The sequence below is a fragment of the Pygoscelis adeliae genome, unplaced genomic scaffold, assembly GCF_000699105.1.
Source record: "Pygoscelis adeliae isolate BGI_AS28 unplaced genomic scaffold, ASM69910v1 Scaffold88, whole genome shotgun sequence".
In the NCBI taxonomy this organism is placed as follows: Eukaryota; Metazoa; Chordata; class Aves; order Sphenisciformes; family Spheniscidae; genus Pygoscelis; species Pygoscelis adeliae.
The window spans coordinates 4,362,725-4,378,373 of NW_008825616.1; the positions used below are offsets into that span (position 1 = coordinate 4,362,725).

The 15,649-nt window shown below is 43.1% G+C and overlaps 1 protein-coding gene across 1 annotated transcript in view; it reads left to right on the forward strand.

Moving 5' to 3' along the window:
* The window catches only part of DLEC1 (deleted in lung and esophageal cancer 1), a 42,849-nt gene that overhangs the window by 25,015 nt on the left and 2,185 nt on the right, over nt 1-15,649 (forward strand). Inside the window, exons 23-37 of the mRNA XM_009333318.1 lie at nt 1,037-1,167; nt 2,175-2,357; nt 2,831-2,898; nt 4,084-4,235; nt 4,775-4,878; nt 5,820-5,890; nt 6,757-6,974; nt 7,983-8,117; nt 10,044-10,166; nt 10,956-11,050; nt 11,146-11,230; nt 11,772-11,972; nt 12,861-13,022; nt 14,635-14,788; nt 15,367-15,487. Coding sequence (XP_009331593.1) covers nt 1,037-1,167; nt 2,175-2,357; nt 2,831-2,898; nt 4,084-4,235; nt 4,775-4,878; nt 5,820-5,890; nt 6,757-6,974; nt 7,983-8,117; nt 10,044-10,166; nt 10,956-11,050; nt 11,146-11,230; nt 11,772-11,972; nt 12,861-13,022; nt 14,635-14,788; nt 15,367-15,487 — 2,003 coding nt within the window. The remainder of the gene's footprint in view (nt 1-1,036; nt 1,168-2,174; nt 2,358-2,830; nt 2,899-4,083; nt 4,236-4,774; nt 4,879-5,819; nt 5,891-6,756; nt 6,975-7,982; nt 8,118-10,043; nt 10,167-10,955; nt 11,051-11,145; nt 11,231-11,771; nt 11,973-12,860; nt 13,023-14,634; nt 14,789-15,366; nt 15,488-15,649) is intronic.

Consider the following 15,649-nt stretch of genomic DNA (forward strand, 5'->3'; position numbering starts at 1 on the left):
AGTCCTGCCAGCAAACCTGCTCCAGCGTGGGCTCCTCTCTCCACGGGTCCACAGGTCCTGCCAGGAGCCTGCTCCGGCACAGGCTTCCCACGGGGTCACAGCCTTCTTCAGGCATCCACCTGCTCTGGCGTGGGGTCCTCCATGGGCTGCAGGTGGATATCTGCTCCACTGTGGACCTCCATGGGCTGCAGGGGGACAGCCTGCCTCACCATGGTCTTCACCACGGGCTGCAGGGGAATCTCTGCTCTGGCGCCTGGATCACCTCTTCCCCCTCCTTCTTCACTGACCTTGCTGTCTGCAGAGTTGTTTCTCTCACATCTTCTCACTCCCCTCTTCTGACTGCTGCTGGTGTTATGCATTGGAGCTCTGGCTGGCATTGGCTCTATAGGACATAGGGAAAGCTTCTAGCAGCTTCTCACAGAAGCCACCCCTGTAGCCCCCTGCTACCAAAACCTTGCCATGCAAACCCAATACAGGCTCACATTTAGACAGTTACATTTAGAAGTCTGAATCTGGAGCTGAATCCCAGTCTATTATTTTATGCAGGATGCACCGATTCATGTATTGATAAGGCAAAAAAGAATAGTAGTGTTGAATTAGCCAGCGTACCCGTGTAACTCGGCCACATAATTCATCCCACAAGTCCTCCTTTAAACCCAGGTAGAAATAAAATCTTGGGTTTGGAAGATTATTTAAGCGTGACTAGAAGTGATTAATGCTTAGAGCTTCAATACTTGCAGTATAGAAAGTGTGTCAAAAATCACTAATAGAGCAGTTTTAGGCTTATAGACAGATGCGAGTACAAAGCCAAGAAACAGCCACAAATTTTTACTTTGGTACTGCTTTCTAAGAAAATCTGATGCTGGCAGAGAATGCACTTAAAACAATTCAGTTAAACTTTCCAAGATTCTGTTGTAGTTCTGGTTTTAGCCCAGTGAGATTTATACATGTTTTCTAAGTAAATTTCTTAATAAGGCTGCCTTTCCTCTGTGACATTTGCTTCATTCACAAGGAAACTTGACTCTTCTCCTTTCAGGGTGAGCTGAAAGACCTTGCCCTTTCCTGTGGCGTAGAAGACATGACTGAACCCCTCTTTCTGAGCATTTCTGGAGAAGTGAAAGGCCTGCGTGTCTCCTACTCAGTACCGTGTGACAGTGGAGTTGCCAGGTAAATCAAGGGTTTACTCCTGAACTGAACAAAAATTACTTTTTCCCAAAGCAAAAATACAATAGAGAGGGGGAAAAAACCACTTATCTATGTAAACTTCATTCCTCCTCCTGCTGGAGGCAGCAAGGACAGTAAAATGTGCTGGGACAATTTACTGAAAGTGCTTAAGTGAAGAAAAGGTACTGGGTTTACACCCTAGCCAAATTCAGCGTATTCATAAGCCCAAGAGAAGACTGGAGAAGAGCACTGCTCCACTCCCACCATTGTTTAGCTGAAACAAATTAAATTAACAACTGTGAACTCATTAATAATAAATTGGTGTGAAGTTAACTGCACATTAGTGAAACTCATGTTCATGTGTTGTGTCTGTTCTCTCTTGTGCTCCTGGCACTTGTAGCCTGCCAGTTGCCTTGACACTTTTGTGTATAGAGAGCATGAAAAATTACCTTTCTCCGTGGTAACCAAAGTGTGGGACCTCTGCAGTCCCTCACGTGTTTGTGAGTAACAACTGTTTTCTGGAACGCCAAAAATTTGCAAATTCAACTCTTAGATGTGAATTTAGAATTACAGAATTATACCCAAGATCCTGTATTTTGGACCATTAAGTTTTGTTATTGCACTGTGAAACATGATATTAAAGAAAGATGAATATACTTCTCTTTGACTTGGTATAGGTGACTGATTTTTATTTTATTTTTCTGTTATGTAGCATGATTACTCTTTTGGAATATACTCGTCTTTATATATTTTTATATAAGTAAAAATGGCTTTAATTTGGTAGATTGGCATGTTATACATGATAAAAATTCTACCCAAAATAAATTCTTACGTGGATAGAAGTGAAAAATGAAAAGCAGTAAATGCTGATGACAAAAATAATAGGCTGTATGGTCCTTTTACACTGGTCATCACAACCACATTGCATATTGCACATTTTGAAATCTACTGAAATTATCTGTAAGAAAATAAGACCGATGTTTTAATACTAATGTAACTGTTTCTGACAGTGATGACAGACAAATATTACAAAGCCCGTGTGATCTTTTGGACTTTGGATCTGAAGTTGCATTCAAAGACATAGTAAAGCGTCAGCTAATTCTTACCAATCACACTGGAATCAGTGCTCCATTCAAACTAGAAGCTGAGTATTTTACTGGCTATTCACTTACTCCAGAACAAGGAATCTGCCCGTAAGTCTTGCTTTTCTGCATAATGGCTCAAATACTAATTTAGGTCTGGATTAAATCTGAAATCAGGACAGAGTCCTATTGCCTCTGCCACAAGATGGACTTTCTGCAGTGGGTTTTTTTTAAGCTCTTACTCTGACTGTGGTAATGAAACCTGCTGGTGAGGTCTCCTGCAGAAACAGATGGCATGCAATGCAAGGACGGGAGATTTAGCTGGTGTAAATGGCAAAACACTCTTGCTGCCAATGGACGTAAGCTGGTTTTCACCGGCCGAGGCTCTGTTGTGTTAGATTGTACACAGAGTCTTATGACTCTCAAGTTGATTCACTCTTAAGGACGTTACTTTCAAAAAATGCTTTGCAGGCAGTCCTTCTTTAAGTTATAATGGCTACTAAATTAGGAGTCAGGTAGAGCTGTTACTGTAGCAGAGTCCATCTCATTTCACAGAAATGTCGTGATTTTTTTATTTTTTCAAGCTCCTCAAGCTACCTGGTGAAAAGAAGAGGGCCCATCACAAAACATGCAGCCAGAAGAGCATGGTCAGGTATGAGAATAGCTGTTAATCCTCTCAGTGGGGAGAAGGCAAAAGACAACTGACTACCATATTCAGCATTAAATGTGTCAGTCGGGCACATCATTTCATTCTTGGAGTATCTGGCTAAGTCTACACTGTTAAATGACTTAGTTCTCGGTTCATTCTTGAGTTTGAAAGCCCACATTGCACAAACATTAGGTCAGTCTCTATCTTCCCCCCACTGCTTCTTTTTTCTCTCTCCCCCTCCCTTTTTCTCTCCCTTTCCTCTTTTTCTCAAAACCAACAGCCTGAAACAAAGATGGGTGGTTCTGGTGATAGTTCACTCCCAGGATCACTCCCAGCACACAGTATGGATGACATGTGTAACGTTTGGCTATTTCCCTCCTACACAGTCTTCCAATACCACTGCAGCAGGCTTTTCTCTCTCAAACCCTTTTATATACCCTCCCCACTGTGGAAAGCTACAGGACAGCCCATCCGTCATTTCTGATGCATTGTACTGCAAAATAATAATATTTGGAGCCACATGAGACCCAGGGAGCGGGGAAATGGGAGCGAAATGCTGTAAAGTGCGGATGTGTCTTCTGTATCCAAAATAAAACTTGGACATATTGGTACCTTGCCATAGTGTTTGGTATCTGTTACAAAGACAGAGCTTTTCAGCTGTTGAATTAGTACTTAAGAGTGAAAAAATGCTGTTCTGACAGATTCCATGCAAGCTTATTGATTTAGAACGCTAGGTGACTCAGAATGTGGAAAGGCTTTGCTCTTTGTAAATCATTCTTTGTGTTGAAGAGCACACAGAGGTAAACAGGCAGCTGCTAATAGAAAGATAACCAGTTAGCACAAATTCCAGCTTATTTTTCTCAAACTGAGGGTGTGTTTTCACGTAGCCTATTAGTGCCTTGCATATCCCAAAGAGTCCTGGATCTGGTTGTTGGAAGGGAGTCCCTCTATGAAATAATCTCTGCAAGAACTAACTCTCAAAAAACAGATTAAGACCCACTGCAGAAGGGAACTTGGGTAAAGCGGTATAAATGTGGGTTGTGTAAATGATCCCAAGATTTTTTTGAAGCCAGTGAGGTTAGGCTGATTAACACCAGCTAAAAATATGGTCCTATGTATTCTTTGAAAGACTAACTTTGTTCCATTTCCTCAAAATTCATTGAATGCTTCTTTGCTATGCTCCTTCAGAGTTTGCAGCAGCAGTGCTGTCTCATGGGAAGGGAGTAGCTTTCCATATACAACCTTCCACAGGAACTCTGAAAGCCTTCCAGCAGCTAATCATAGAAATAACAGCTTACAACAACATGTGGGGAGAGTACCGGGATGATCTTGTCTGTAAGGTAGGTGGGGCTTCGGTTTTGAATGAAGTATTGCTATGGCAGATTTTACAGCAGTTATAGTTCCCAGATTCCTTTCTGTTAAAAATACTTTTTCAGTTTGTTAGGACTTCTGTAAAAATTCAGGGTAGATATTGCTATACCGCTACCTCCAACGACATGTAAGGAACAATTGTTTGCTCTTACAGTGTGTGGTTTAGTTTTGGGGTAACATGTTTATCCCTTGGGAGGTTTTCATGTGCCTTTAAAATGACCAGAGCAGTTTTGATTTATAAAATCTGTTTGGTAGCTGGCCAGTGCACTACTCTGCTCTACCAATACAATATATTGTGTTGTATGGAAAAGCTGCAGGAAAGCTGATGAATATATGAGGTACTGCATTCTCCTGCTGAGAAGAGCTTTTGTCAGCATATGAATTAGATGCTGTCAAAAGAAACCAGTCAAAAATATTTGAAAATCCAATCAGTTTTCAAAACATAATTTTGCAACCCAGAGAACTAAAGTTTTATCTTGATTCTAATATAAAAATTCATTTTTAATAGGTGGGAGACTTACAACCTAAATTAATTCCTATGCAAATGACTGTGAAAGGCTGTCCAATCTTCCTGCAGATGACAGGACCACAAACAGAGCAACCCATAATCAGGTATAGCGCAAAATACTGTCAGAGAAGTCAGAGAATTAAATACCATTGGACTATAGCCAACACACACACCTGTTCCCATCTTTCTGTGATATAATGAGGTCAGCAAAGTGACTGTCGAAGTACAGTATCTGCTTCTATAACACCAATACATTTGTCTCTGCCAGCATAATTAGAAAATAATCTGCATACAAGTCTTCTCGAGCTTACCAGCAATCACTGTTATGGGCTTACAGTCATAGAAGTTCACCCAGTCCAGCCTTATCCCATTCTGTGGAGATGGAAACTGGTACACGGTGGCAGTTATCATCATCCACAGTTCATTTCTCCCTGTCCCTTTACCTGGACCAGAAGAAATGCAGCCCCAAGGGGAATAGGGGCAGGGGAAGGTTTAAGCCCTCTCATACAGCAAGTTGCATCTGCACATCTGGGTGAGGGGTAAGGTTGGTTTATGGGGACCACGGTGCTACAGACTCGGCCAGCTGCCATACAGCATGACTGCTTCTTTCTGCCTTCAGAGGAATTAGCATTGTGTATCATACTGCAGCCAAGAGCATTTGCATTGTCAGCTCTGTAACAGGGCATAGAAAATGGATTTAGCTATCCACCATAAAAAAACCCTTATGCACCTGGAAATCTGTTTCTGACACAGGCCACTCCACTGCTGTGTAGCCACGTGCTGCCGCTGCCAGAGTGTTTCGCAAAAGCTGACTTCACATGTTTACCCTGAAACATCTGAGACAACTAAGAAAACTGGAAAAAAGGGCCTGATTAAATAAAGCAATATTGTACTTCACAGTATAGGCCATGCTTTACCTGATAGACACTCTTGACAGGCTGCCAGTGCAGCCAGATACGTTTCCACTTTTAAACAAATCTTTAATGATTTCAGACATTCACTTTTATTTTCTGCATGTACTGACAGCAAGGTTCCCCCCCCTCAGGTTTGGCACTCATGTCTCTGGAGGCTCTCCTGTCTTTCGGAGGGTCCAGCTCAACAATCCCACTCCCTTTGGTAAGAATGACTTTTGTACAGCAAACATCGACACTTGCATTGCGCTCCTTATGATAGTAAAAATAGAAGAACCCATTAACATGTTAATTAACAGGCCTACTTGTTTCCTAATCAAGATGTTTTTTGTAAAAATAATAATAGTATATAAGAGTGTCTAAGCTGTTTTCTAACTTAACTAATACAGAACAATAATACACATTGTTTGGTCTTTATATGCATAGTAGTATTTATCATTATGGCATTACTGCCATGAGTATTAGTTTGCTTTCTGTAACAGTAAAGCAGGTAAGCTCCAGCCAGAGGGTGGTAGAATATATGTAATTGACTCAATGTGTTGTTACTGTGAAACTGCCCATCCTCTCCTGATGTGTTTGGGGTTTCGCTCATTGAAATGATGGGAATTCAGGATTTTCCATCCTGGTTTTGTAAATCTCTCACAGCACTAACCCTGGTCAATCAGATACACTACCTGCTTCTTAGAGGCATTGTCTGGCTCTTCTGTTTAGTGTTTTTATCTCTTGAGTGAGATTTTAAGCTCTTCAGAGCAAAGGTCAGTCACCTTTCTTTTTTTCCTGAATGCCACCAAACACATTTGCTTAACAAACAAAATACTTATAATTTATTTTAATGTTAATAAAAGTATAGTTTAGGACCTAGATAGCAAACAAGCTATAATAAGGGCATAGCACACATGGTCTTAAATCATTTTAGTTTACAGCAAACATGGAAAGCTTAAGATGTGCTTTAATACAAATCCGGTTGCTAGACACAATTTCGTTACTTGATCTTCGTGTTCTCTGGTACTAACTAAGCTGTGAGTCTTCTCAATGACCGGGAGTAGTTGTCCTTTCTCCTTTTCAATTCAGACATCCGCTTGGACTGGGAGATTTACAATCAAGAGAAAGATGATAAAAAGCTGGTGGACCTGTTGATGTTCTTTGGAGACCCTTTTCCTCGCAAGGCCATGGACGAAAATGAGACTGCATCAATTGGTAGCACCTCGGAGTCAGAGATCGTGTTAAAGTTGGATCAAACTGCAATTCCCTGCGGAAGCATTTATCCAGCTTCACAAACCACAGATGAGGTCAGCTGTTAGTCTGTTTTTTATACTGCTGCTGAGATACATGATGGGTTTCTTGGCATGAAAGGTTGAAAACAATAACACGCGATATAACTTGTAACTAAGAGCTGGATTGTTAAAAGAAATGTCAGCTCCCCTCGCAGTCAAAAAAGCAATACATGGGTAGATGGCTATTGGTGTCAGCAATCAGTTTCCAGAATGAGCTATAAGCAAACAGCTCTTCAGCTTCTCCTTTTCTTAAAATTGTTAAAGAAGCTGATGAGATACTTTTGAAAATACTGTCATTGAAAAACTAATGCCATTTTTACATGAAAGTGTTAACGAGATCTAAAACTCCTTCATTTGGGTCTACTTTTCTCATGGGTGCTTTATGGTGTCAATGTGTGCTGTAGTCAGGGAGCAGAATCTAACCTGCAAAGTTCAAATTGCAGCTAGTGATATGGAGGTATTTGTCCCAGCGCTGAAGTTAGATTGGTTCTGTTACTCTGTTAGAATATGGTAACATCTACTGCACGTGAAGTTTGATTATAATACGGCAATTTACTGTCTTGAAGGGTTGGGAGTGACAGGGAGAAGGTATCATGCAGGGTATGTATATTTCTCTGGCAAAAGCTTTACAGAAAAGATACTAAAAATCACATTTTCTCTGCTTCAGCTCAGAAGGCATAGTTGTTTTGAATACACGTCTAACCTTTCTTGTGCAACAAGGGACTGTTATTGCCCTAGAGTGCTGGTTTGTATAATGGGCCAGAGATGTTACTCTTGAGTGCTTCTCTTGGTAGAACAGGACCCAAGCACGCACATTTTCCAAGGGGTTCGGGAGCAGATTCAGGAGAGCAAACCTACGCATGAAAAAATTAACATGCACATGTCCAGGTTTTGTGCCAGAAAGAAAGAAACTGGAGCTGGCCATACTTACTGACTAGTGCAGCAGTTCCCTGTACACTTCACTTGCATTCCTCCTTTGCAGCGTAACAGTTTTAACCATTCCCCACCCTTGCGTCCCTGCAGTCTTCAGACTCTGACAGCAAAGAAAGGGAAATCATCGCCCAAGAACCTACCATACAGAAAATCGTCTCTGTACTTATACGACCTCATGAAGGGGTTCCTGCAGACAACCCCTACTCCATTACTCCAAGACAGATAGTAAGCTTTTACATTTTCTTTGTGCTTAGATTTAGCATATTTTCTGCAGGACAGAGGAGACAGAGAAGGAGGAGGAGGTAGCTTTGGTTTGGGGTAGAGACTACTAAACAGTGAAACAGTAGGCTGGGAGGCTTTGGGATCTTGAAGATGACCATGAGAAGAGTTTGCAAAGTCAACAGAAAAAAGAAAGTGTCCTACTTACATTTGAGCAGTTAACTGATGACTGGAATTAAGTGTTCAGTTGTACTAGACTTTCTAGAGTGACATCTCTGGTCTTCTCACTTGGGTTGCCTCGGTGAAATGTGTGGCATTAGGTGGCAGGCATCCAGCCTGAAGCTTTGGAAGCACGTTATTTAACCAGGGTAGGTTTGCTAAGTAGATGTGGCAGAGCTGGAAAGCAGGCTGCCGGGAAAGGGGTGCTCTGTAGACAACTCTCTTGGATAAACGGTTTTAACCCACAGTACTTCAAAAGTAACTGGTGCAAATAGGGGCCACAGTGTCACAATTCCCTAGGCATAAGATAAAGCAAAGGCAGGACTGGAAAGACCTAACTGTGAGTGACAGGGTCGCCCAAAACATCAGTGTGTCAATTTTGATTCTTAAATATTAGCAAGTTTTTTTTGCCAGAGAGTTTCAGTTACAAGTTAGAATGAGCTAAAGATTACATAAAAGAGATAATTACAGAAATGGCATCTCAAAGAAGTGAAGCCTACAGTCAGCTCTGGGGTGACTGAGGCTGAGATAGCTCAGATAAACAAGTGCCTCACTGTGGAGACAGCCTCTATCAGGTGTAGCCAGCAGCGAGCTTGGCCCACGCGGAGTGGAGTTGATGCCTATGGAGCCATTCAGGTATTCCTCTGTAGAAATGTTCTCCGTGTTTCTGCTATTGCTCCAGGAAGGTCTGTTAGCTCAGGTGTTGTGCAGCACAGCTGGCCAGACCTGGCTTAAGTCCATGTCCGAGCAGCTAAGCTCTCTATGACCACAACGCACAGACCCTGCAGTGTTGTAGGACGTGACAGAGCTTACTAGCTCTGCTCTGGCCCTGCTAGACCTTAGGCAGAGCTTTCTTATGCTCCTCACCACTCTGAGCAGGGGAACTTCGTGCAAGGAGAGCTGACCTAGTTTTGCTTCTCCTGAACGTAGGTCCAGCAGGACCACACATCTCACCCTGTGATCACATGAAATGGGGGAGGTTGTGTCTGCACAGCACTAGCCTGAGAGCAGTACACACCACATGGCCCCCGAGCTTACAAACTCGGCTAGATGTGAATTGGCTCTGTAGGGAGATAGCGAAGGTTTTTTCTGCAGCAATAGCGGGATTTAATTATAATCTGCATATGTTTCTGCAGCAATAGCAGGATTTAACCATAACCTGCATAATGCACCTAAAGCAAGCAGAATCTATTCAACCTGTAAATCCCAGAAAATCCACTGTAGCTGGTTAGTGCAGTTGATTACATTCCCTGCTGTCATGTAAAATAAAAAAATAGCCAAGAGTAAACTGAACTATAAAATACTCTTAATTCACACTTGTAACTCTTCAAAAAATGTTTTTTGTATCTGTGAGCGCCGTCAGTTGTGGGAGAATCATCTGAGTTAGCCATGGAGTAAGAGTAGGCAGAATTGGGTGTTTTTAAAAACAAACTTAACAGGTATGTACGTATGTTTGTGTACTTAGGGAGTTGGTCCGTGACTGTGCTTAAACTCTGTTGATGCTAAAGAGTGGCTACACCAGTATTTGCAGCTGAAATCATTAAGTCAGTTTTGCTGTCACATGTTGTCATTTTAGCGCAAGCCTGAGCGTAGCCCATCCCCAGAAGATTTCATGCTGCTTGTGCAACTCATTTTTAGCAGCTGAGAGCTGAGGGTGCTTGTGCAATCCCAGGCAGCTCCCTGCACTACTGAACAGTTGTCCCTCGCCTGCAGGTGATTCCAGGAGGTGGCAGCATCTCTGTTTGCATCTCCTTCACCCCATCCATCCTGCCAGCGGCCGTGCCTGAAGTGCAATGTGAAGGGTTTGCATTGGGTTTCATGAGCCTAGACAACAAGGTAAACTGACTGTCACAGCAAAGCTAAAGATGACCAGAAAATAATCGTTTCCCTTCCTGTAATTTCATGTACAGGCAAGCACACAGCAGGCCAGTCTGTATAAACAGTCCTGTTCCTGCTACCCTGTTAGATCCTTCCTTAACTAGGGTTGTTCATTTGTTGCATTTGCCTTTTAGCTTGGAAGCATTCTGGGGTGGGAATGTCACCGTCTTCTTACGTTGTCCAGTGCAGTAGACCCCAGACAAAAGCCCAGGATTTGAAACGCTGTCACAACATCAGGTTTTATTGATAACAATAGTTAACAATGGGACTGAGACTCAGGACTGCTGAGTTCTGTTCCTGGCTCTGCATCTACCTTCCTGTGTGAATTTGGACAGCGTATCTCTCCTCTGGGAAACTTCCTCTTCAAAAACTGCAACTGCAGCTCACAGGCTAACGTGAGGCTTGAATAGTGTTTTATGAATTGCTCTGCGATTCTCTGATATGAATCATTGCAAAGATGCAAGGTATAATGAATGAACCAATGATGATAGAATATTTAATAAAAAGATCCCTAATGTTCTTGACTCCTGGAGGAAGAAACATCTGCGTCTGTATTAACCACAGTCATTCCAGGTTCAACTACTGCTTAGCTTTTGCCATTCCTTGCATGTTGCCATCATGTCTTACAAACAGGCAATACATTGCCAAGCAGAGTCCCTTTTTGGCTAACGGCCTCTTGGGCTAAAAGTAGCACTTCAGGTTTTAGTGCTATCATCGTATACACTTCTGTTTTCCTTTTGTTGTCAGCTTGCAAAGACAGTGCCTAACAAAGTGCATCGCAGACATGGCTATGAAGCTCCGCCATTACGAATAGACTTGCAAGCTTTCATAAGGCACGCTCTGTAAGTACCATCCCACTGACGGCTGGTTCAACAGACGGCGGAACAAATCCGCCCGGAGGGCAGGGCTCTGACCAGCTCTCGTTCTTTACACTCAGGTTAAAAGTAGACATGGATCATGACAGAGGAATGGTGTTTTATTCAATGGCGAGTGACCTCGTACCAGACCAACCGCTGTTAGGAGTAAGTATTTCACACACCGATGTATTCAGCTGGTTTGTACTGCTGTGCTACTGTAAGAATTCAGAGCTGTATGCACATGGATTTTAAAATGCATCTTTATCCCCAGTAGCCTCATGTTGCAATTTTCTATATTGCACGTAACAAGATAGGTAAAGCAAAAGGACTACAAGTACTTATTAGGCAGGAATAAGCAAAGCTGAGCTCAGACAATGCCTATTTTGTATGTCTGTCTTTGTAGAAGTGTTTGTAAGTAGAAAAAGAAGTACTTATTTTCAGGACGTAAAGGTCTGATAGCAGAATGAGTCACTTAAAGTGGCGTGGTCAGTTTCTGTGACCCCTGACATTCAAAGACTTTTTAATTTTATTACATTATTTGTATTTTGTTTTTTTACTCAAGAAATTTTGAAAAACACAAGTAGAAAATACTGGGTTGCTCTGGGGTAAAGTCCTTCAGATCCCCGGTGGTGCTGAATGACCAGACAGTAGCACAAACCTCTCAAGGGAGTTAAAACTAAACAGTTTGGAATCATTTCTCCACCAGGTTTTGACAGATTCGGTAATGACTCAGAGTTTGAAACTCATCAATTGCACTACGGTTCCTCTGTACTTCAGGCTCCTTCTGTCTACGCCCTTCAGCCTGTCCAGCACAGATCCCAAAAAGAGCACCAAAACATCCCACAGCAAGAAGGAGGAAGAAGAACAGCAACCACAACTTGTACTTTATCCACAGCAAAACATGCTGGTAGGCTCAAAAATAATAATCCTGTGCCAGAATAGATAGTTTAGTAATTGGTGTGTTAGCGTGGTCCAGATGATCCACAAGAAAAACATAACCAGTGTAGAAATCTCCCTATTTCAGGGGAAATAGTGGTATATTAGCAAATGCTAATTACTGCAATTTTGCCTGCTATATTGCGGGTACAAAATACTTTTCTACAGTGGCCCTGCTGTGCCTTTCTCATCAACTCTGACCTGTTGCAAACTCCTGCAGAAAACCCTGTTGTTTTCGGAGCTCACCTAAATCAACAGCCATATATATGCTGGATGAATTAAAAGATTTCCAAAGACTGCAGTCCTTCATTTCCTTAAATTAAATGCAGGCAGTGCAAACACAGAAAAATCTGGTTCGTTCTGGGTGTACACAATGACACTAAAGGAAACAAAGTCCTGGAGTCAAGAATTAGCTAGGGTGCAAAGAATGAGTAACAGTTGCATTTTTGGAGTGTGCTTCTCATTTTCCAGTGTTCATTTTGACAGAGACACACGCGCCTTAATTCTGCGTGTGTGGGAAGAAGGAAGACTTGTATGTTTAAGACAGCTTTGGGAATATGGTATTTGAACCTTGGGAATTTAGAACCTTTGTCTTGCTAGAGACTGTTTCTCCCCTGTGGTTCAGAGATGAGCTGTTCACCTTTACACTCCATCTCTGTGTACTGGATTCATACGAAATAGCTGTGGTTTTTTTTCTTTAATTATAACGCTTTGTTCCAGTGGGAATTTGGTTGCTGGCATGACACCTTTGGGTTCCAGTGGGAAAATGTGCGCCTGGGCCTTTGAGCAATGTTGACATTGGATTTCCTGCACACAGCGTCGTCTTACGTGACGGTCATCTGAATTCCTCTTCCCACAGGTGAAAGTGTCGTTCCACACAACTCCGGAGTTACTTACATATCAACGCTTGCCAGATTCCCAGCTGCTTCCTGGATTCCAGGCGCTCCAGTTTGAGAACGGAGAGAGAAAGCTGAAGTTTAATCAAAATCTGGTCATTGAACATAGTAACCGCACTACCCAGGTAAGATCAGAACAAGATCTCTGGGCCCTGAAGAACGGGCTATGTTTTATTAGCATCCCCGACTCAGACTGAATGTGCCTTAGGATTTACTCGGCTTTGAAACACAGCCACCTCTAGAGTAAATTCTGTCATCCAGTTAAAGTTAAAGTGAACGGCCGTGGATTTGCTCAAGGAGATAGCTCTCTACCGAGGCTGCAGGTGACTCTCTGATGGACAGAGCGGTTTTGGGTCAGCACCCTGGTGTTCGTACCCCAGCTCTTTGCACAGCAGGACGGCCTGGATGATACAGCTCAATCGAAGGGCAGCACACCCAGTCACAGTATGACTCTCGACGTCCTTCTGAGACGTGGGGTCAGGACTGTCTCAGCGAACATGCCAGCGACTGAGTCACCAAGCATTGCCTCCTGCAGTACCCGAGTGCTTCTTGAAAGCCTCCCGAGTCTGCCTAACTCATGTGGTGTGGTCACAGCCCACACACATTTAAAGACCGATCTCTTCCAGATGGAAAGTTATAGACCCCTCCCAAGTCTTCAGCAGTTCCAGTACACTGCAGGCGGTTTTTTATTTTTTTCATACCAGGTATTTCTGAGGACTGATCTGTGTAAGACCCAAGCACCATATCTAAGATAGGGTCAATAATAATCCTGGGCAATCTGCACAAATTGAATGACTCACAGCGGGCCATTTACAGTCCCAAGGGACAACGAGATGTCTGCATCTCCACAGAAAACCCTAAGAGCAAATGAGAATGTTCACTCTGTGTTACTTAGAATCATAGAATCATTAAGGTTGGAAAAGACCTCCAAGATCATCGAGTCCAACTGTTGACCCAACACCACCATGCCCACTAAACCATGTCCCTAAGCGCCTCATCTACCCGCCTTTTAAATACTTCCAGGGATGGTGACTCAACCACTTCCCTGGGCAGCCTGTTCCAATCTTTAACCACTCTTTCAGTAAAGACATTTTTCCTCACATCCAATCTAAACCTCCCCTGGCGCAACTTGAGGCCATTTCCTCTCGTCCTTTCGCCAGTTACTTGGGAGAAGAGACCAACACCCACCTCGCTACAGCCTCCTTTCAGGTAGTTGTAGAGAGCGATGAGGTCTCCCCTCAGCCTCCTTTTCTCCAGGCTAAACAACCCCAGTTCCCTCAGCCGCTCCTCAGAAGACTTGTGCTCCAGACCCCTCACCAGCCTCGTTGCCCTTCTCTGGACACGCTCCAGCACCTCGACGTCCTTCTTGTAGTGAGGGGCCCAAAACTGAACACAGTATTCGAGGTGCGGCCTCACCAGTGCCGAGTACAGGGGCACGAACACTTCCCTGCTCCTGCTGGCCACACTATTTCTGATACAGGCCAGGATGCCGTTGGCCTTCTTCATTAAGACCACAGCGTCTGGTTTGAAAACCTATCCCAAAACATAAAAACAAGCAACCACTTAATTCACTCAAAGCTGTAGAATGGGGAATTGACTCTATTACAAAAGAACACAGAACAACTACTCATGATTCAGTGCTTGGGGTTAAGAATGATCCAGCTGTAGCAAGTGTTATTAAAGCTCTACAAAAATAAGGTGGGTGTTTGTCTCCTTTCCCTTTCCTCTGTTTTGCAGCTGGTCCCAGTGACTGCATACCTCACTGTTCCAGTTCTGGAGCTCTCCTGCGACACGGTTGATTTCCAGACCTGCTTTGTTGCACAGACCAAGACTGAACATGTCTTCCTGTGCAACAGGAGCGGCTGTAGAAGTTACTGGACTGCTTTGCTGGGTATTCTGGTTTTGCAATTGGATTTCCTTGTTACATAGTTTCACTATTAGGTGTTTTTATTTAGTAAGACTGCATGCACAATAGATGATGTTGACTGCAAAACATCAGGTCTGCCTCTGTTCTCACTTACGTGTGCTTTTTCCTTTTTTTTCTTTTCGACATTGGTACATCTCCACTGATTTCAGCAGTTACTCCAGATTTAACCAAAAGATTGAATCACAACCCTCACAAGTAGTGGACATGCTTTGCTCATTTATAATACAATCCCAAGAGGCAACAAGAAGCAGTAGCTCCTCGTGAGTTCGCTTTGAACTTGCGCCCTAATGATGTTAACAACAGATGGGCTTCAAAGGAAATACGATCAGGGCCTTATTATTTTGATGGAGGCCATTGATCACTCCCCTTGATTAGAGGATGAAAACAGAAACTGGCCACATGCATAGAAAGCCTCTGACAGTGCAAGACATGATTTATTAGCTGGCTAGCAAGGAGGCGCATCGTTTTGAGTGCTACATGCTATACAAACTTATACAAAGGGTCTGCATTGCTTTGTTTGATATTTGCTCCCTTCACTGCAGATGAACAGGAAAGGCATAACGACCTGGAAGTATTTTCCGTCTCCCCTACTAATGGCATTTTGGAGGCACGTGAAGGGGACCCACCTACCAAAGAGATTTTGCAGATCAGCTTTACTGCCAGGTACAGTTAACAGGACAGAAATCTGCAGCCCAGACTTACGGTGTGAGTAGTCAGTGGAAGCAGAGAGCAGTTCCGCTCTGTTCTTGTGTTATCAGGCTGCTCACTTTGCTTCTAACGCTTGCCAATCCTGGGCTTCCAGCTGGTACTTCTTCCATATAACCA